Here is a 23,044-nt window from a genome sequence, read left to right as displayed (position 1 = left end):
CCAGGCGGACCTGATTAGATTCTTGCTCTGCCACTTAACGCATTGTTTGACTTCAGATGAATCTCTTTGGGGTCCCCGAGCTGTGATTTCCTTTCTTTAAGTGGAGGTTGTGTAAATATGACATATCAAGGGTCTAGCAGAGTGTGTGTGACATCTTTTTCTTCCCTTTGTGCCTTTCTGCCTACCTTGGACATCTTATGTGCACCAGCTTTGTCCTCTGTGTTTTACCCACCACTTTGCCTGTTCCCTCTCATATTTTAGACTGAACACTGACCCCAGGACACCTACTCTGGTTTAAAACCTGTTTCTGTTTTCTCCTTTGCTTTTCTCATCTCAGAGTCTGACTCTGGCTTTCTGTAGAGATCACTGCCCTTCCATGCTCTTTGGTCTGTAAGCCTGGGCCAGCTGGGATCCAGCCGTTGGAGAAGTATGGGCTTAGGTGAATGTCGTCACCATAGGGAAGGGAATGTGGGGATGACTTTAAAGGGCAGCTGCTAGCACTGCTTTTGAATTAATGGCTTAATTACACCATATGTTTGTGTCATGTTTTAGATTTTGCAAAGTACTTTCCTACCCAATGCATCTCAAAGATGAATCAACACAAGAAACACCTGAGGAACTTGTTCAAAACAGTCTGGGGGGCCCACGCCCAATCTTGTGAGTCAGAATTCTGGGAGAGTGGCTAAGGAATTTGTGTTTTTAACAGACTCTCCTCAGCCACTTTTCCGGCAACTGACCTGGCACTGGTCCATGGACAGGCCTTTGGGAACCCCTGACCCATTCACCCTGCCAGTTCCAGAATCTCGAATTCAAAAACTGACAGGCCAGACCTGGATGCAGCTAATGGCAGAGAGAGCCCTGCGCCCAAAGGTAGGGTTGGCTCTGACCGGGCTCATCTCCTGTTTTTTTTTGGTACACGGGCCTCTCACTGCTGTGGCCTCTCCCGTTGTGAAGCACAGGCTCCGGACGCACAGGCTCAGCGGCCATAGCTCACGGGCCCAGCCACTCCGCGGCATGTGGGATCTCCCCGGACCTGGGCACGAACCCATGTCCCCTGCGTCGGCAGGTGGACTCTCAACCACTGCGCCACCAGGGAAGCCCTCATCTCCTGTTTTCTACTCTTGGGACCTTACTCCCAAAGTCCTCCCTGGCGTTCCCCCTGCGATGGAAACAGGAGGCCCCTGGCCTTTCTCCACCTCAGAGTTTTTAACACGGACATGAAGCCTGGGTATTTGTTCAGATTGGATCGTGTAGCAGCTAAGCCTCAGAATCTTTTTTTCAAAATATACATCCCAGTTCCCTAGACATTGCAGTTCATTTTAACAGGTATTATGGGATTGAAACTTTGGATAAATCAAAAATGTTCATTCTTTAAAAAAAAAAAAAAAAAAGCACCCTCAAAGAGCGCGGGGATGATTTTGGAAGGTAAATTTACTTTTCATTCCCCTATCCCCAGGAAAACTGCACAAAAAATGCAAGGCAGGTCAGTATTTATCATGTGCCCAGATGAACGGAACATATAACTGGTTCACAGAAAGGAGGGATCAGCCTGAGCTGGGAGTTCAAGGTTCAGCCTGGAATGCTGATGACAGCCACCTGTGTATCAGATTCTTAGTGTGTTTCAGGCCTGTACTAATAAGCATTTTGCGCACATGATCGCCTCTGACCCTGAAACCCCTGCTCCTCCTATAATCTTCCCCATCTTAATAAGGGCCAACTTCAGCCTTCCTGTTAATCAGGCCCCAAATGGCAGACTCATCCTTGAGTTTTCTTGCTCAGCCCAGTTATCAGCTGTGCTGCCAGTTCTACCTTCTCATCCAGATCCAGATTCTCCCTTCCGGAATCTGTCATTCTCACCAGCCACTTCTAGCCCCCGTCACCCTCTCCTGCCTGGATGATCACACCGGCCTGACCATATCCCTTTGCCCACCTTTGCCCACTAGAGCCTACTCTCATTGCAGCAACAAGGTTATCTTCACTCCTCTGCTCAGAAACTTCTGGAATAAAAGCCCTCTGTGATCCAACCCCTTTCCTGGGATCCTTGGTCTTTTTGAATCTGCCAGGCTTGCTCCCAACTCCAGTCTTGGTTTCCCTGATAGGAGCCCCTCTCCCCAGCTTCCTCCTGTCCACCTGTGTGACCCAGGCCCTCATCCTTCCCTCCTTCCCCTTCGTTTTCCCTGTAGCCACCTGACCCTTCTGTTAACACCACACCCACGCCTAAACATCCCGACCTTTTTTTATCCTGTCTCTTTACGACACTCACCCGTGACAGCTTATGTGTTTGTCTGTCCTCTTTATTATGTGACTTCTTCTGCCAGACTAGACGTTCTGTGAAAGCAGGGCATTTTCCGGTCCATTCATTACTGGATCCTAGAATGGTGTCTGGAATGGAACAGGCACTCAGTCTCTGTGGAATACGTACAGTATTCTTTTATAGATGCTTCTAGGAGTTCAGGGAGTTTGCCCAGGGGAAACACCGAAAGTAAGTGACCAAGCCAGGTTGAACTTAGGTCTGATGTCAGCGTCTGAGTTCTTAATGTCACAGAGAAGTCGGCCCGATGGAACAGAAAAGACGTTCTGGGGAGGGAACTCCCAAGAAGAAAGTACGGAGGTGGGAATGGGCTGGTGTTTGAGTAGACAGCCAGGACATACTAAGGGCTGTCTTGGTCGAATGGAACTCAGTTTGGGAAGGGCCTTAAATGCCATACTGGGGGGCTTGAGAAGTTTTGCTTTACTTATTTATTTTTAAAATTTATTTATTTTATTTATTTTTATTTTTGGCTGTGTTTTGTCTTTGTTGCTGCATGCGGGCTTTCTCTAGTTGCAGCCAGCACGGGCTTCTCATTGCGGTGGCTTCTCTTGTTGCGGAGCACAGGCTCTAGGCGCACGGGCTTCAGTAGTTGTGGCACGTGGGCTTCAGTAGTTGTGGCTCATGGGCTCTCGAGCACAGGCTCAGTAGTTGTGGCACACGGGCCTAGTTGCTCCGCGGCATGTGGGATCTTCCCGGACCAGGGATCGAACCCCTGTCCCCTGCATGGGCAGGCAGATTCTTAACCACTGCACCACCAGGGCAGCCCCAGAAGTTTTACTTTAAACTGGGGAGAGTAGCGATCCTACCACATAAGGCTATTGGAGTTACTATTTGACAAGTACGTGGAAAGTGCTTGTTACTTAGAAAGTGCTCAATAAATATTGCGATTGGAATATATCTTTTTTTTAATGTTACGTGATATCTTTATTATTTTTTTATTGAAGTATAGTTAATTTACAATGTTGTGTTAGCTTTAAGTGTACAGCAAAGCAATTCAGTTTTATATATATATACACACACACTTTTTCAGGTTCTTTTCCATTATAGGTTATCACAAGATATTGAGTGCAGTTCCCTGTGTTATTCAGTACGTCCTTGTTGTTTACCTATTTTATATATAGCAGTGTCTAAAAAACTCCTGTTTTATCTTCCCCCCCACCCTCCACCCCCACCCCAAGTATATCTTGTCAGCAGAGCAAACCTGGACTCTGGTCACCAGAGTAGAAACTTCTAGTGCTTTGGATTCATGTAAATGGTTTCTAGAGCTTTCTCAACTTCAGATTTCATTTATCTTCCTTAAAGTTAACTAAAAAACATTGTGAGTAAATAAAATTGCCAGGGATTCAGCTGTTAATCTGAGTAAGATATTTTAGTACTTGAGAAACGGGAAAATAGGAAGATTTGAGAAGCACTCATTCAGCTTTATTTTTCATCTTTTATTGTGTTTAAGCCAGTAACTTCTGATCCAGGTTGTTCATGAGAATCACCTTTTCAAGGTACAGATTCCAGGGCTCCCCCCAGGCCCTCTGAACCTGAGTCTCAGGACTAGGGAATCCAGGTTTCAATATCTCTTAGCTAATTTGGAAAATTCGGAACCACTGCTCAAAACTACCCCCAACGTGTTCTTAGAGAGAAGGAATATTTCCCTTTTTGCTTAGAAATTGGTTCTGAAGTTTGAAGATACCTTTCTAGTTACACTGCATCTTTATGGAGAGACTCGGGCCTTTGTTTAAAGAAAAAAAAAAAAGTCTGTGGCTAAAATAAGAAGGGAACTATAAATGCAAGTAGAATAAATGGTGATACATGATGAGAGTTCTGGTTAAACAGGACAGAGCGCAGGAAAAACAGGTTGGTGCCCCTTCAGTGACAAAGGGGTCAGAGGAGTTCTGCTTTCATCACCTTGACGAGATGACTCATCCCAGAGTCTGGGAACCAGCGCTTCTCCCCCAGATCACCCAGTCTGATAGTGCAATGCAGCTCCTGACACACTGCCCTGCGAGAGACAGGGCAGCCCTCAAGATGTGAAACGGGCCTCTTGGGGCTCACTCTTGCCTTCTTTTGGCCAGAGATGGCAACACCTATTTTTTTTTCCCATGAGAAAAAAAGGTAAAATTCCACAACTCTTTACTCCTTGTCTCTGAGCAAAGAGAGAAGGGTGATGCTTTACCCACCATTCTGTGGTCATACCCCCTGCTGCTCTCCAGTTTTAGAGATGGGTGAGTTTTTAATCTGGAGTAAGGAAGGGAAGGTGCCCAGCTCTGAATGTGATTTTAGATTACCTGAACCAGGAACAGAAGCAGGAAATCCTCAGCGGGGCATTCTCTTGGCTGTGCTCCTGAGCCCTGTGGCTCATCAGTTGCTTTGCCTGGAAGCTTTCATTTGTCTCCTCTGAGCCAAGAACCGAATCATCCTTCCCTGCCCAGCTTGGCACTTTGTAGGTAGATAGATAGGAGTTTGTCACATGGATGAATCTGATGGAGACTAGGATACAATAAAGGAACAGAGAGTCCTGTCAAGGTAAAGTTTCAGGGTAAATAAGAGTGAGTTGCAGGGGGAGAGAGTCATAGGTGATAGCTTTGAACACACTAGATTTTGCTCACTTCTGATGGAAGAAGAAAGGCTTTGCAAGCAAGGGGAATTTGATAAGCAAAAGCATAGAGGCGGGAGGGTCCGGGTAGGTTGTGCAGATCTTCTCAGCCGTAGTGAGATGCGTGAATCGAAATTGATGATTTCCATTAATACCACAGTCATATAAAAAAGGAAAACAAACAGTTGCTAGCAATGAGTGTTCGGGCACCCCAGTAGGAAATCCATTTTGCTCGTAACTAGTCCTGTGACCTTAAGCAAATCAGTTAGCTTCAGGGTTTATGAAGCGTGGGTGTCAGAATAGTTTTTCCGTTGTGATTGTTGAGTCTGAGTGGGTGATTAATACTGAAAACACTAGACAATGGTCTTTAGTATGCAGGAAGAGAGGATGTTTCTTTGAAGCAAAACCAAAAGGACCGGTAAAAATGCTGCTGTTACTGGTGTCATGGAAGTCTTGACGGTGTTATTCTGTGGGTAGGGATGACGTCGAATCTGCCCTGCCCAACAAACACTGAACTGGCAGGAACCAACTGGGACCACTGGCTTATGAGCTGGGCCCATGCACAGGTCTCTGTGGTACAGCTGGACTGGGGAAGCTGCCGTCCCCCTCAGGGCCCATCCCCTGTGTCCCCCCCCCCCCCAATACTGTACCTTTCCTTAGGCCTCAGAGCAGTGGAGATAGGTGCTTTTATTTTATTTGAAGTTGGCAGATTTGCCTTAGTTGGCTTCTTTTGGCCAGAGTAGTCATTTCGTTGTGTTTTTCGTTCTCAGTTTTAAAGGCCATGTGTAACTTTGAGACGCTACCAGCAATGGTGGAAAGCATGAAGCCACCTGGATTCCGGTTCTGATCCTCTTGATTCATTCCTCTGCTCCATTTGATGGTAGCAAATTACTGACTTCGCTGCCCTACGAGTTCCTTCCTTACCCGTGAAATGGGAGAGCAGTCTCTCTCTTTTGTCTCTTCAGAGGTCTTCCTAGGATCAAGTGAACAGAAGAGGGTTTTGGAAATGGTAAATCCCCAAATAAATGTAACGCATTAATATTGACATTTTATGATAAAGGATACTGATTAGTCAAACAAGCTCTCTGGGTCTACCCATGATCCTTAGGGAGCCTCTGGTGATACAGATGATTTCCTTACTTGCCGACGTGAGGTCAGTCTTCCTTGCCTAGTGCTCTGTCTGTGTCTCGGGACAAGTAGTCATCAGAATTGCAGCATCCGCATCTCTCTCTTACCCATTACCCTAGAAATTCAGAGAAAGCAGTGATTTCCATGACCATCGTTTTTATAAGGAAATAGGGTTCTTAGTGTTCTTTTTATTTTCATAAACGGTTATATATCATATTAGGTGGTCATTCTTTTTTTTAAGATATTTAATTTATTTATTTAAATTAATTTTTCTTGGACTATAGTTGATTTACAATGCTGTGTTAGTTTCTGCTGTACCGCAGAGTGAATCAGTTATACGTATACATACGTCCACTCTTTTTTTTGATTCTCTAGACCATTGCAGAATATGCAGTAGAGTTCCCTGTGCTATACCGTAGGCTCTCATTATTTATCTTTTATATATAGTAGTGTGTATGTGTTAGGTGGTCATTCTTTTACTTTCTTCTTCAGGTAAAGATCTTTGGTGTTAGGAACTTTATTAAATAAATACTCAGCCCAAATTAATTAGTATGCATCTGTAATCGAAAGTGGTTTATATAACTGGCATTCAGTTCATACTTTAAAAATTCCAAATAATGTATGTTGAGGAAGTGTTTCCCCCTGAGTGCCCTGGAATTCATTCTCTGTGACGAGTGAAATGGAATGTGTTGTCCTGGAAGCCAGTGCCTTATTGAAGAGGTACATTATGGGGAAAACTTCCTGAAGGAGTCGTTCTGACATCACCCCTGACTTTGAGTTTGCAGGAAACTTTGTTTTCTAGAGTATTGAGTGCGTTTCCTGAACGCGAGACAATGACACTAGGACACTTCGGGGTAAAATCAGATGGTGAGGGGCGTGAACGAAGCCCCCACTGTGTCCCTCCCCTTCTCTGTTTTGCTGACATCAGTGTCTGTGCCGCAGGGTTCCTGTTTTCTCTTAGGACAGGTTTATTGCCAGATAGGGATGGAGAATTCGGACTGGACACCATGGTAGCTTTTACATTGAGTACGTGCAGTGTTTTTCCTCACCCTCTAGGTCCTGGGTTTATCGTGGCCCGGCCTTCTGAAAGCCGGGTTGTTTTCTGTCGGGGACGGTCCCCAGTAGATGGGCCGCCTCACTGATGCTGGCCCTCCCTCTGCCTTTGTCAGCCCCGAGAGGCTGCCCTGCAGTAGAATCGAGCAAGCGGCATGGGCTGTCCTCCTGGTTCCTTCCCGCAAGGCAGTAATACTCATGTTGTGCATTTGTCTGGTTCAGCATCTTATATCAGCTCTCACTTGGTCCCCCGGCACCTGTCTGAGGTGTGCCAGCAGACCTCGTGTGCCATCGTACACACGACACTGCGTCACAGTGGATGCCTAGATGGCTGCGAAGGGCCCACAGTTAATCATGTCCTCAGAGGTAGACACCGATCGATCTCTTAATCTTGAGCCCTTTATGCTGTCTTCCACACGGCTGCCTTGTGGTGTACCCAGGGTCACAGGAAAATAGATGCAAATGTAAGACATTATTATTCTAACCAGAGTCATTTCCAGTGCATGGGAGTGGAGGGCACCATCTTTGTGAACACTTGCTATAAAAAACCATATACTCTTTAAGGTAAGCAACAATAGGTGTGGCTCATCTAACACTAGTCTCTGTTGCCATGTTTAAATATCTTACCGTGGGACTTGAAGGAGAGGAAGTTGATGGTCGTCTCGTTTTATGTAATAAGAGTAACATGCTCTCTAAGGGAAACACGCATTGGTTTTACGGAGGATTATTTTTTAAATTTTTCTATTTATTGAATTTAAACTATTTATACATGTATGTGCGGATTTACATGTTCATATATAGTTATGTAATTTGGAACTTTAGAGAAAAATACAAGGAAGAAAGTAAAAACCAAGTATTAGCCTTCCTGTAATAGATACTCAGTATCATAATATGGGGGTGTTTCTTTGCAGTATTTCTGTGTCTATAGATTTTTAACATAAAGCTTTGTATTTGGCTCTTTTCACATACTATAATCTTGTAAATCCCCAATGCCATGCACGTTCCTCAGGAATTTGGGGGGCTGTCTACTATTTCAGTGTATCATATTTACTGTATGTACCATATTTATCCCTGGCCAGCTTAACTGGCTGTTAAGCCTGTTGCAGATTTTTCATTCTTGTAGTTCTGGAGTGAATATCTTTCTATATACGTTTTCTCCCACATCTCTTATTTCTTAGGTAGATTTTTCAGATGTCGAAGTATGAGTCAGTGACTTGCACAGTTGTCTTTATTGGTGTTCAGAGTGGGTGCCTTCTGCACCTAGAGTCCGAAGTGGTGTCCTGGGCTTTTAGCTTCATTTCTCCTATTGCTTGTTATGCATGTGCATATCTCACACAGCTAAGAAGCTTCTTGAGGATTAGGAGGCTCTGTCATTCATCTTTAATGCTCCCCCAGACCCCCCAGCATTGAGCCCAGGGCCCAATAGAACTGAATACATTTATTTACTGGAGTAACCAAAGGTTTTTTTTTTTTTTTTTGCGGTACGCAGGCCTCTCACTGTTGTGGCCTCTCCCGTTGTGGAGCACAGGCTTCGGACGCGCAGGCTCAGCAGCCATGGCTCACAGGCCCAGCTGCTCCGCGGCATGTGGGATCCTCCCGGACCGGGGCACGAACCTGTGTCCCCTGCATCGGCAGGCGGACTCCCAACCACTGCGCCACCAGGGAGGCCCACCAAAGGGTTTTTGTATCACATAATAAACCTCATAAAGCTGTTCAGCAAAACTCAGTATCCTGTAATTCAAATAAACATGAAAACAATGCAAAGATGGCCTGGAGAGTTGTGTGCTTAGTGAATGCAGTTTGTTGTGTGTTTGCTGCTGAAATTACTATTTAAAAAAAATCAAATACTAGACTGTTGTGTAGATTGGCGGGGTTTTCTTTTCGTGCCCTTTATGCTCATTGGAAAGGAAGCATCTTCAGATTGATGGCTCTCTGGTCCACTCGTTGGGTTTTAACACAGAACGCGTTGAAGGTAGCTGCTTTGTCCGTTTAGTTCAGTTTTCGATAGTATTGATTTATTTTGTAGAGCGAGGTGAGACAGATCCTTCACTCTGCAAGAGTTTTCGCTGTGGATTCACTGGAAGATACCAGGAATGAGAAGAAAGTGAGAGGATTGCTTCTCTTCGAGGTAAACAACAGGAAGGACCCCTAAAAGTACTTGTTAAGACTCCAGCCTCCCAGGTTTTTATTATAAAATGCTCAGGTTCCCTTCTTGGTCACCTAGTGTCACTCAACCTTCATTGAAAGAATAGAACAGATTATCTTCTATGATATTTAAATGCAAATAACAGAGGTACAGTCTAAATCACTTGGCACCAAATAGAAGTTCTTTTCTTCTTTTGCTGTGTTTTCCTAAGACACAAATGCCTCCGCTTAAATTATTAATTGGAACGTCTGATTTCCTACTGTGTCATCTGTAAGTCAGGGCCCACATGGCTGAAAAAAATGCCATAACTAATAACCTCCTGAGGGAAGGAGGTGCAGGGCTATCTCTTTTTATCTTTTTCTTATTTAAAAGATTTAACGGGAAACTGTCAATACCCACAACTGTTCTTCTGTCTCCTTGGAAAAATCCCATGATCAAAATATTCCATTTCAGAAAATGGCTCTTTGTTTATTCTCTTTGACATACACATATGTGGAAGGAGGGGTGGTTGAAAGTAGCTTACTACCAGAAATGGGTTCCTGTTTTTTATCGACACACTGAAATTTCAAACTCCCGAATCATCTCGTTACAATACAGTGCAGTCCCTAAAATAACTTTAATTAGAAATTGTAGTTGGGAAGCTAGTAGAACCCGACTGGAGATTGGGGACTTTCCCTCACCTTCTGAAAGCTTCTGTTTCCCTCTTGGTGAATCAGCTTAGCTACTGAGTTACAAAGTTCAATCAGCTTTGTGTTCCTGTTAGTCTTTGAACAGAAATCCATTAGCAGTTACCATATTAGGTTTTGTAAACATGACTGTGCTCTTTGGGGGTAGTGTGTGTCTTACTCATTTTAGTTGCCCAGTTGGAAGTCAGTTAGTTTATCCATCAATATTCGTTCACATATAAATCAATTTTTCCAGCTAATTTTTTTTGAACTTTGGCTATAGGAAACATGGAGGTAAGCACTTGGCCTCTGGATCTTGTCGAATCTTTAGAATAATCCTTTGACATCGATAGGATTATTCCCATTTTACAGGTAGGTCAGAGAGGATGAGTCACTTTGCTGTGGTCTCAGCCAGCATGGTCAGAGCCCGGAGGCTTGCTGAGTGCTGCGAGCAAAGCCGTGACTCTGCCTGCCCGGAACTAGAGGAGTGTAGAGGAGGTTAGTGCCACGTAAACAGGCTGGGATAAAATAGTGTGGTGTTTAACATAGGGTGAGAAAAAAGGGGTAGGATGGTAGGGGAGCCTGCATTAAGATAACGTAGAACCAGAGGTAAGATTTGAGAAGGCTTCCGGACAACCCAGTCTGTGAGCTGAGGTTGCACTAATAACACCTGTTAGCAAAGTGGAGGGAAGAAGTCTTGAAGAGTATTCGGGCAGGGGAGCAGCCTGTGCAGACCCCCTTGAGCAAAGGAGAATGGAGGGCAGCACGTGCGGGCATGGGGTGGGGTCTGGGCCGCAGGACAAGGGGCTGGACAGCTACTCCTGGACCAAACCCTGAGTGACCTGTGCCACATAAAGCAGTCAGGCTCTATTCTGGTGACATGGGGAAGTAGTGAAGGGTTTTGGGGTAATCTAGGAGAAATAAGAGAGTGTTCATGGCAGTCGAGACAGCAAGGTCTACATGGATCTGAGAACATTCAGAAGGTCAAGTGGCCTGGTCTCAGATTGCACGTGGACTGTCAGGGGAGGGCAGGATGGGCCCAGGGTGCTGGGCTTGGGCGGCAGGCAGATGGGAATGCCGCTCCTGAGCTGGGCAGTGGGAGAGCAGGTGCCCAGGGCCTGGGCTGGAGGGCGTGCGCTGTCATAGTGCAGCGTGGCTGTGTGGCATGGGAGACATCTTTGGGCTCTGGGTAGATTTCAGAGTCATCGGCGTGGAGATTCACGTGACCCTGCGAGAACTGCACAAGGAGATAGGTGGAATTAAAAGCGAAGGCAGCCTAGAATAAGCCCCGAGGAGCATCAACACTTAAAGAGCAGAGGAAGCGCCAGCAAAGAAACCAAAAAGAGAGGATCAGGAATCATCCTGTTCTGTGTGTGTCATGATAGTATGTTGAGTCAGTGCTTTGGGGTAGTTTGGTTTGCAACTATTTCAGTTTAGATGGATGGATGTAAGCTAATGCTGAGTGCCAACTAAGTGCCCCGCCCGACTCTAGGGGCCGGGGGGACACCAGTGAATAGGGTGGACCAGGATCCTGCTCTGGCGAAGCATATAGGCGCTTCACTTAGAAAGTCACACAAGGGCTCCATCTAACAAACCTTTGATTTGGCCCTTTTTTTCAGCACGGATTATGATTCAGGATAATGTAGAGTCATAATACAGGGTTCCAGTGGAGACTGAATCCTTTAGACACTTTTTACTGGGGTCTCTGCTTTACTTGGATGAAAAAGTCCTTAACTACACCAAGGGCATCAGGTTTTCTGGGGACATCACTTGAGAAATTCTTCCAGAGAGCAACATGGAGTGCTTTGAAAAATGGTCTAACACCAGCGTGAACATTCCACTCCCCCGCAAAAGAATTATTCTTCACAAATAATACATTACCTCTATGTTATAAAACCTCAAGGAGACAAATTTTGCTCTTTTTTTTTAATATTCTCATGCTCCAAACATTTATCTTTAGTACCATCCCAATGTTTAATTCAAGCTAAATGGCTAAGAACAAATTTTCTTGTTCAGATCTACCAAAAACTTAGCAGTCAAAGTGTGATTATTATGGACCATCTATATCCATTCATGACCATTATTATTGAATAATAGCCCATTTGTCAAATTGTTTCTATCCTTGATGTTTGTGGTCTATACTATGATAAGAATTTGAGCTAATGGATTTCTTTATAGGTCTTCAGTCATAACTTCATTGAATACCTGGCTGAATGTACCTGAACGTAGTGATGTTATGGGAAATGCACTTCAGGTGATTAGATCTTGCATGTGAGCACACCTCAGCTCTGTCGTCTTCCCGGCCACAGAGAGGATGCACCTGGGGAACGTTTGTTCCTCTTTTTATTCCCTGCTCAGTTATGCATGTTAGTATTAGAGCCGATGGAATATGCGTATGAAAAATAAATGTTTTGTGGTAGTTATACTTTTATGATAAATCTGTCATATAACTTTAACCATTTTTTCCCTTGAATGAGGCTCATAGTTTGTGCATTTTGTGGATTTCAATCCATTTGCTACAGCTGCAGTCCTGGTAAGTGGCTCAAATATAACTATAATATTGCTCTTGAAGACTCACTGATGTCTTATGGGAAACTTGGAAAAACATTCTATTTAAACACAGTTATGCTTAAATATCACATTTTCCCCATTTCTGTTCTGTCCTTGAAAAATTATTACCAAGACCCTTAGCATGAGAACAGATCAGTCCTTCCAGCTCCGAAATTCTTTAACTTCTCTGAGGGGTCTTTCACTGCCTCTTCCAGCCCTTCCTCTCTCAAGGCTGCCCTGCCACCCGTGAGATCACACAGGTCCACATGTAGATTTTAAAGTGACCACCGAGTGCTGGTGACAATTTTTGATTTTTTTCCCCTCTGGGGAGTAAGAGCCATAGAATTTGATGAATTGTAAGAATACTTGGAAACTATTAGAGGGGGGTGTCCTTGACATTACAAACGAACTGAAAGAAAGGGAGAACACTGTCTGGAGAAACAGGTTTGAGATCCCTATTAATTGGTGATGATTCTAAGATGAACCCTGTGTCTTCTGTCCCAGCAAATGGTCAGTGTCCAGCTTTGGGGAGTTACCTGGAGAGGACCTATTCATGCTGCTGAGGGCTCACTGCAGATTATTATTCTGTTCTCTTTATAAAATCCTCAGGAAGAAATTAAATGACTCTTCATTTTCTTTGATTAAGTTTTTTGTAGCCACACCAAGGTAGCAGTGTGAATCATTTATCCATAAAGTTAAGAAAGTAGTACATTGAAGATACTCTTAAGTAGAATTAAGGCAGGAAGGAGTGGGTGGAATGGTGGCCCCCATAATTGCAAGTATGAGGGTCCGCTTTATTTTAATGCTTCCTTAATATTTCATGAAATAGCACTTTTGCTTTCCATGGAAAAATGCATGGCATTTCCGTTTGAGAACTCTGCATTTGCCTCTTGAAAGCTATCCTAACCAGTGTTTTGCAATCTGTTGGAATGACGAAATGGTGTAAAATCACAGAGGAAGGTCAGGAGCAGACTCACAGCTGTTCATTAAAAACGTGATGTGCGGGGCTCTTAGGTTCATACACCTTCCTCTCTAACTGGGACGTGAGGCCCAGGTACCCTTTCAATCAGGACCTCTGATTGCGCGGTTTCCTCTTGCCATCCTGTTCTGGAGGGATACCATTCGCAGGCATACTTCCAGATCTCCAGGACGCTGGCACCAGCCACCTACAGCAAAATGGAGCTCTGTACCCCATTGGCTGCTCTGCCCGACTCAGGAGGGGACAGGATTGGTCATGCAGACTTCCTTATGCTCTTCGTGTTTGGGAATGGGCCTTTAGCCTAAGATGCTGCTGAGGCGGTTAGAAGGTGAAGTACGGCATTCTTTCTTTCTGTACAGTTGGAAGACCTGTCTGCCATCACTGCATTTGGCTGGTACAGAAATCGGGGTGGGAAGCTCTCTTTCAGAGTGGAGCAGTTGCTGAATGTAGGTTCAAGGTAGCCTGTTGTTGTGAGGATTTGGGTATGAGTGTCCTGCAAAGAGCTAACAACTGTCCCTATTTCTATAATAAACATGTTTTTGCAAAACGATTGAACTTCTGATTTATAGTAGATTCTGTAACTACAAGAGCTTGCCATTTCGATAGTAAATGTTTTTTATTATGAAGGATTACTGCCTGCCATATTTGTTTAGTAATTTGTTAATTCATTTAATAATATTTATGGACCATCTACCATGTACTGGAAACCGTGCAAGGCACCACAGATCAAGTGGGGAACAAAACAGTCACAGCCCTGGGGCCTCGCAGAGAGTTGGAGAGAGAGAAACAGGACACACGTGGTAAGGTGTGGACAGGGGTGTTTCCACGAGGAAGTAGAGGACGCCACGGAGCGGGGGGGCGGGGCACCCGGGGCGGGGTCGGTTGGGGGGAATGAGCAGGATGAGGATGAAGGGTTGGCGGGTAATGCTGCGTTTAGAGGAAGCAGCTCAGACGCAGGCCTGGAGAGGGCGCAGCCTGAAGACGCTGAGGACGGCTGGGCCCCAGCGTGGAGGGAGGAGAGCAGATGCTTCAGCTTGAGCCAGGGTGGTTGGGAAGAGGCTGGTGAGCCATAATGCGGGTTTTTATCTTGGGAAAGATGGCAAGTCTCAAAAGGTTGTCAACAAAGGGTAACATGGAAGGACAGGGTCAGAAGAGGGTACGTTCCTTAAGTGATGACAAGAGCTGAAAGAAATGCGTTGGCTTCTTTGTCCTCCGAGAAGTAAGAAGCTGCAGTCTCCACTGAGATGCTGGGGCAGGAAGGTCTTTCAGTGGCTGCTACGGGGAGCGGGGCAGGAGATGACAAGGACAGGACCAACCTGGATAGTTGGCCCGTGTTTCTTGGTAGTGTCACAGACTCACCAAACCCCTTCGAGACTTTGGGTAAAGAGCATTCTGTGCTTTGCAAATTGGATTTTCCCTGTTCTGTCGGGGTGCCCACCTGTAACTGTGTGTTCTGTGCTTTGTTTGGGGGCCAGTCACAGCCCCCTAATTTCTGAAGGCTGCTGTTTGAAATGCTTCTCTGAAAAGTCATCCTTTTCCTGTCCCTTCCATCAGTTTGGGACCCATGGACATCAGTCAGCTGCATGGCTCCCTGCCCTGCTCTTGACATTCATGGTGGATTTGAACATAGAAGTTGTATATATACCTGATGAGTATAAAGAATAAATTTGGGGGCAGATACAATATTTGCAGGATGCTTCCTAGATTACAGCTTCATTGCGTGCATGTACATGCTACTAAGAGTGCAAATCCCGGTCTTTTAGAAACTTCTCAACTGAATGCTTCATGGAAACAGGCAGAACGTTAGAACTTGGGGAAAAACTAAAGATAGAGAGATACAAAGGGGTCTTATGTTCCAGATGCCTGTAAGAAGGCATGTTTGCTCCAGATCCCCACTTTTCATCTGTGGCCCTACAGGGCAAACAGGATTGATTCACTGGTGTAGGGTGTCTCGTGTGTGCGCGCGTGCGTGTGTGTGCATGCACGTGTGCACTCACGTATGTATGTGCCTGTCTCTGTCTCTCTCTCTCATCCACAGTCTGACCTCTAGGTTCTGGATTGTTCCAGAGGTCATTCCAGCTCATGCTTTAGATTTTCATTCCCTCCATTGTTTCCTTTCTGCATTTCTCTCTCTTCAGAGCCTGTACCATTCCTTCTTTTTTTTTTTTCCACATCTTTATTGGAATATAATTGCTTTACAATGGTGTGTTAGTTTCAGCTTTATAACAAAGTGAATCAGTTATACATATACGTATGTTCCCATATCTCTTCCCTCTTGCGTCTCCCTCCCTCCCACCCTCCCTATCCCACCCCTCTTGACATCTACTTTTCAAAGACATTGATTTCAGTTCTTCCCCGTGAACCATAATACTTTTTCAATTGGATGGTTATTATTTTTAATTTATCTTCCTGAAGAAACAAATGCTATAATTGTTTTGAGGTGTTTTATTTTTATGACAGTGTTCAAATATATAAGTATTTTAGTAATATCTTTAAAAGGAAGGTGCCCTCTATCATTCTGTTGTTAGAGATTTATTCGAGGAGCTACAACAAGCTAGAAAATGTGGCTAGGAGTAAAAGGTGGCAGGAAGGGATTTGCAGGAGTTCTGTTGCAACTGTAGATTGTTTATTCATCAGCTACTGTGTCAAGAATTTTTTGGCTTGGAACACTTTGAATTGTTAGTGGCACACATAAAAGGTGTTAAAAGATATATAATTATGGAATTAGAGCAGGGATCTTGCCCAGAAGGCTCTGGTTTTGATTTGGATGCTGGTGCCAGAACGGTGACTTTCCGTCCATTCATTCATTGACCAGGCAATCTGGGCAACACCGTGCACAGTAGCTGTGTTCGTCAAATTTCCTGTCTTTGGTCTTTAACTGAATAGAAGCTGGGTCTCTTAGGACATTTAAAATTAGTCTGGAAAACACAGAAACCTAAGTCAAACTGAATAAAGCAAAAAAGGTGATCAGTTGGCTCAAGCAGCTGGAAAATTCTGGAACTGGTTCCAGAGCCGCATCCTTAGGAGTCATCATTTCTTTCGCTTGGCCCTGCTTCGTGCTGCTGTTTCCATTCTCAGTCACATTGGCAAGGTGAGCCCTCTGCTGCTTGGGCATTGCCAAGGGTCAGAGCACCAGTGTTGGGGTACCCTTCCTGGCTTGGCTCCTGGGCTCATCCCTGGACCAGTCACTGTGGCCTGAAGATGCAGCACTTTCATTGGTCAAACCTGGGTCACATGTTATGGGTGGAGTTAGCCCCACATAAATAAAATGGTTTCAGAGGTGTGGTACCCATTACCACAAGAAAGAGGAATACATTTGAGACAGGAAAAACCAGTAGCGTCTGATACAGCTAATGTTCTTATCGCACGCACAAAATTAAAAAATCATAACTGAAGGAATATTTTCAGAAGATTTCTTTGGCAAAGGGTTTGTGTGCTCTGAGTTTGCTACAGTTTTTGTGTTTTTTGGCAAGCCTAATAGTAAAATTCAACACTAGTTCATCTATTTTTATTTGCTGCTATTATTCATTCATGTTTTAAAGTAATAATCCTTACTTTTTGACAATTGTCGGTGTCTTCCATTTCTTTTTCTTAAAATAAACTTATTTATTTATTTATTTATAGCTACATTGGGTCTTTGTTGCTGTGCATGGGCTTTTCTCTAGTTGCAGCACGTGGGCTTCTCATTGCAATGGCTTCTCTTGTTGTAGAGCATGGGCTCTAGGCACATGAGCTTCAGTAGTTGTGGCATGTGGACTCAGTAGCTGTGGCTCGCAGGCTCTAGAGCGCAGGCTCAGTAGTTGTGGCACACAGGCTTAGTTGCTCCATGGCACGTGGGATCTTCCCGGACCAGGGCTTGAACCTGTGTCTCCTGCATTGGCAGGCGGATTCTTAACCACTGCGCCACCAGGGAAGCCCTTCCATTTCTATAATAGATCTATGGAATAAAGATTTTGTAGTTTTAATGCTGTCTGTTGCAAACAATGATAACTATTGTAAATGTAAACGGATGTGAGAGCTTGGAAGATCAGTTTTCAGATATGAGTCCAAGCCCAGTGACCTCTGATAACTTTATGGTTAGTTTTTCCAGAACAAATTATTCAGTGTCTGTGTTGTCGACGTTAATCCTAGTTTTCAGGTTTCTGTGTTTTACACATTCCTGGCAGGTGGCTTGAACTCAGAGCATCCTTCTGGGGTGTGTGAGTGGGCTGCTGGTAAGGGGAGGTGCTGGTTTGCTGGTGGTGGAGTTGGGGAGGGGGACCAGAGTCTCACCTGTGCCCCGAGCCTTGAGCACCTTCCTGCTTTGACTGCCATGTGCTGTGGGAACATTGGTATTTCAGTGTGTGCCACGACAGGGAAAAGGAAGAAAAGCAAGGTACAAACTACATTTTTAGATAGCATTTGGTCTCATAAATGAGAGGATGAAGGGGTTTCAAAGTCGTGGTTAAGGTAGCTCTTTGCATTTTGTGCATACATTGGTCATATTTTTAGTTAGGGATTATTATATTTCTACTCTCTTTGGTGCTAATCACTCTATTTAAATTTTCCATTCTTGGATGGGTTTGGGGAGTTTGTGTTTTGCCAGGAAATCTTAGTTTCTTCTATGTTTCTAAATTTGTTGCTGTAGAGTTGCTTGTGGTATAATTCTTTTACACTTATATTTATTTCAATACCTCTTATGTGTGTGGTCATTTCTCCTTTCTCATTTCCAAACGTATGTAATATTATTCTCCCTTTCTTTCTTTCTTTCTTTCTTTCTTTCTTTCTTTCTTTCCCTTTTTCAGGTTTGGGAAGGAGTGTATCTATTTTTTGACTCTTCAAAAAAAAATCCACCTTTTGGATTTGTCTATTCTTTCTATCCCCTACCCCCTGCCATTCCATTAATTCCAGCTTGTATCTTTCTTCATTCCTTCTTTCCTGGTTTCTCTTGGTACATTTTGTTGTTCTTTTTCTAATTCCTTGAGGTGGTGAGCACTTAGTTCCTGATTATGTTTCTAGAAATGTCACAGTTCAGTGTTTGGAACTGGGTACTTGACAGGGCATGGTTCTTTCTTTGGTAACAAGGATACAGATTAGTATTAGATAATGAAAATGAGTATCAGATTAATGCCTCCTGAGAATTCACATAGCTCTGTACCAACCATTAGAAGCTTTTCTTACCCTTTCAAATTGTGTTGAGTGTTCTGTAAGCAGGAGACTTAATAGAATGTATAGATTATGCAGAAGCCTACTACAGTGAATCAAATACCATTTCAACAGAGAGCTATTAGGCAAGAAGTTGTTTTCCTTCGTATCTCGGTCGTCATTTTTTTTTCAGTTTCCGGGAAAGGATTTGATGATAATCTAAATTATAGAGGAAATCACTATGATTCAGAATCATCTCTGGTTCGTTTAAATACAATACTTTTTTTTTTTCTTTTTGCGGTATGCGGGCCTCTTGCTGTTGTGGTCTCTCCCGTTGCGGAGCACAGGCTCCGGACGCGCAGGCTCAGCGGCCATGGCTCACGGGCCCAGCCGCTCCGCAGCATGTGGGATCTTCCCAGACCGGGGCACGAACCCGTGTCCCCTGCATCGGCAGGCGGACTCTCAACCACTGCGCCACCAGGGAAGCCCTAAATACAATACTTTTAAGTGAAATAGATAAGATGCCGTCGGCTCTGGTCTCTCTCTGAGAGCTCTGGGCATGTCCTGGTCTGCTGAGTGCACAGAAGCATCTGACTGCTCATTCCCTCTCTGTTTGCCACACCCTAAAATATCATTATTTCCTCAGTTATGAAGCTGCCCTGGGAGCAAACAGCATGTTGTCATGCCCAGACTGATTTTTTGCCCCCCAATGGGGAAGAAAGCAAGCTGCCATCATAAGAAAATATCTGCCATCATAAGAAAATATTCCAGGAGACCACCACATGGTCATCACAAAGTCGTTAAGAACCCACTGGAAAGAGTCCTTACACTGTTTAGCTAGTTGGAATTTTAACATTATTCCTAACTGAGTTGCAGTTATTTTTTATGCTTTGGTGAAGGCTGAGGGAAATCAGCTATATCACATCTTTATTCTCATCATTATTTTCAGACATGGTAGAGTCATTCTTTTTTTTATTCTTGTGCCAACAGTAAGATTCCCAGACAGCCATGAGTTCGGGAAATAGTAATACCTGGAAAATATTTTTGTCTAATTAAAGATAGAACAAATTGAAAAATTATTTGTAATTAAAGAGGAGAGTTGGTGAAGTCAAGTTTCTACCAGACACAAAGGTAAATTGTGTTTTAAATCTCTAAGCTTCCCTGCACATTTGTCAACTTGCTAGTGGTGTAATGAACTAGAAAGTTGTACTTGTTCAGACACCAGATTCTTGAAGACTCCTTCTCACTGTCAGGGGATCTCTGTGAGTTCTTATTTGCTTGTAAGAGAGCATTCTGAAAACTCATTGTTAATGCCTTGTATTGACCTTTGTGCTGCTGGACATTTTGAGTTTAACTGGTTTGAAAGAAAGTTGAAGAATACTCAAACAATTCCATGACCATTGTGTTACTCTTACAACTAATTGAAATGTTGCTTGATTACCTGATTTAAGCCAGGTTACATCAATAGATAAATGTTGATACTGAGATGAAGGGCATAGCTCCTGGCTTAGAGGAGCTGGTGGAGGAGACTGATCAGTACAGCAGCAGTAAGAGTATAAGGGAAACTGCTGTGATTGGTGTAGGTGCAGATACCATGGAAACATAGAGGAAGCAGTCCTTGCTCAGATGTGGGCTGAGCGTGGGAGGGTTCTGCTTGATTGTGTGGTGTAAATTTTAAGCAGCCAGGTACAGTGAGTAGGCAGAGTGTTCCGGAGAGAAGGAGAGTGTGAACAGCAGTGTGGAACCGTGAAACTTCACGCCAGTTTACGGGGAATTGGAGAGAAGGGCAGATGAGAAATCATGTGGAGAATGTATTGAACTGGAGCTCCAGTGATTGTTAATGGCTATTTTCTGTTTTTTAATTCAGGTGAAGGAACTGGCCAGATGTCTTAAGGGATGCTTTTGAAAAGGACAGAGGTGTTCAAAATTATTACAGCAACTGAGAAGCAAGTTGGTTTTGGAGAAACTATACTCTGGGGATGTTTGCTTCTGGTTACCAAGGAAAAATACAACTCTAGAAGAAGCCTTTGTAAATAACAATGTAATTAGATTTACATCAGTCTTCCTGGCGAGACTTGGAGCTTCCTGCGTCATCGGTAGACATGAGTGACCCCAGGCAGTCACAAGAAGAGCAGCACAAGGTTGGCAGAGCCTCTTCGAAGTTCAAGGGTCCTCCCAGAATCATGCAGTCCGATGATTATTTTGCTCGAAAATTTAAAGCCATCAATGGCAACATGGGACCCACCACTTCCTTAAATGCTTCCAGTTCCAATGAGAACGGTGGTCCGGCTAATGGTACCCCGGCCGTGCCCAAGATGGGTGTCAGAGCAAGGGTGTCTGAGTGGCCTCCTAAAAAGGACTGCTCCAAGGAGCTGACCTGCAAGGCCCTGTGGGAAAGCCGGTCACAGACCAGCTACGAAAGTGTCACGTCCATTATGCACAACGGGCAAAACAACCAGAGCGACCACCAGCAAGAGGAACCGCTCGACCTAGACTTCGTGGAGGCGAAGTCTACCATCGGAGACATCTTCGTTCACTCTCCGCAAAGAGGGCTGCACCCCATAAGACAGAGAAGCAATAGTGATGTAACCATTAGTGACATCGACGCGGAAGACGTCCTAGACCAAAATGCAGTGAACCCCAATACCGGGGCCGCCCTGCACCGGGAGTATGGGAGCACGTCTTCCATCAACCGGCAGGGCTTGTCCGGGGAGAACTTCTTTGCTATGCTCCGAGGGTACCGGCTAGAGAACTACGAACACAAGGTGATGGCCCCGTTTGGGTTCCCCGAGTTCTTCCCCTGCGACCCTGCAATCTCCCCCAGCCTTCATGCCGCAGCACAGATTTCTAGAGGCGAATTCGTGCACATCTCAGGATTAGACTATATGGACAGTGCCCTCCTCCTGGGGAGAGACAGGGACAAGCCTTTCCAACGGAGGTTGAAGTCGGAGTCCATGGAAACGTCCCTCTTCCGCAAGCTGCGGACCGTGAAAAGTGAGCACGAGACGTTCAAGTTCGCCTCCGAGCTGGAGGACGGGCATCTGGAGAGGGGCGTCCGCCCTTGGAACTGCCAGCGCTGTTTTGCACATTATGATGTCCAGAGCATCTTGTTTAATATCAATGAAGCCATGGCCACGAGGGCAAACGTGGGGAAGAGGAAGAACATCACCACCGGGGCCTCGGCGGCATCCCAGACCCAGATGCCAATGGGCCCGCCAGGCAGCTGTGATTCCCCGCTGGGGAGCAAAGAGGACCTCAACTCCAAAGAGAACCTGGACACAGACGACGGTGATGGGAAGAGCAATGACCTGGTGCTCAGCTGTCCCTACTTTCGGAATGAGACGGGCGGGGAGGGCGACCGGAGGATTGCGCTGTCCAGGGCCAACTCGTCCTCCTTCGGTTCCGGGGAAAGCTGCTCCTTCGAGGCCTCACTCAGCTCTCACTGCACCAACGCGGGCGTCTCGGTCCTGGAGGTGCCCAGGGAGAACCAGCCAATCCACAGGGAGAAGGTCAGGCGCTACGTCATCGAGCACATCGACCTGGGGGCCTATTACTACCGCAGGTTCTTCTATGGCAAAGGTAAGGGGCCCCGTGTGGTATGTGGCTTTAGGTCGGAGCATGTCCCAGGCCGTGGTCCACTGGGTTTGAGCTTGTTCTGTGTCACAGAGCCTCCATTGCTGCCGGACTGATCCCTTCTTTCTTTATTTTTTATTTTTTTAATTTTTTGGGCCATGCCATGCAGCATGCAGGATCTTAGTTCCCCAACCAGGGATGGAACCCGTACCCCCGGGATGGAACCCGTGACCCACGCAGTGGAAGCGCAGAGTCCTAGCCTCTGCACCGCCAGGGAGGTCCCAGATCCCTTCTTTAGAAATCCCCAGTTCCCTGTCTTTGCTGATCCCTAGTCCCTGATGTGGAAACACCTGCTCTTCCCTTCTCTCTGCCAATGTGTGAGCGTCACAAACGTCAGACTCCACTGAGGTTTACCCCTTTTAGGAAGTCTTTGCCGATGGACTCCATTGCTCTTTCATTCCTCTGAATAATCTCTTACACTGTGTACAGTGGATAGTTCTGGTTCTTTTCCCTCTAGTTTTTTCTGTACTTTTCTCCTACACCTTTGCTTCATCTTTTTAATTTTATGTCTTCACGGCTCCTTCTGCCTTGTGGAAGTGTTAAGTAAACCTTTGTTGAAAGAATGTATGAATGTATAAATTAGTAGATAGACAAATTTAGTCTTCTTGCAGTTTTACACATAGGCTTAAAGGTTCAGATACAAATATTTCCTTGGTATTGTTATTTCAGAAATTCTTCAAGTACGTGTAGAATAAATGATGTTTACTTTTATTTGTATGTTTAGCCTTGAAGGATGCATCCCTCAGAAGTCATGTAGTTGAATCCTCAGCCTTTCAATGTGTCGTTAGTTATTCCAGAGACATGAGAAGCCCCTCTGTCTTACAGGCCCACAGAGAAACATGTTCCATGCACACGTCAGTAACACATG

General features: G+C 44.9%; 1 protein-coding gene across 1 annotated transcript in view; it reads left to right on the top strand.

Annotated features, from left to right (window-relative positions):
- SIPA1L2 (signal induced proliferation associated 1 like 2) overlaps positions 1–23,044 on the top strand; it is a 231,910-nt gene that overhangs the window by 92,576 nt on the left and 116,290 nt on the right. Inside the window, exon 2 of the mRNA XM_081230788.1 lies at positions 20,411–22,122. Coding sequence (XP_081086914.1) covers positions 20,646–22,122 — 1,477 coding nt within the window. The 5' untranslated portion in view covers positions 20,411–20,645. The remainder of the gene's footprint in view (positions 1–20,410; positions 22,123–23,044) is intronic.

The sequence above is a fragment of the Mesoplodon bidens genome, assembly GCF_964165515.1.
Source record: "Mesoplodon bidens genome assembly, chromosome: 1".
NCBI classification, from domain to species: Eukaryota; Metazoa; Chordata; class Mammalia; order Artiodactyla; family Ziphiidae; genus Mesoplodon; species Mesoplodon bidens.
This window is presented reverse-complemented; position numbering and strand designations above follow the sequence as displayed.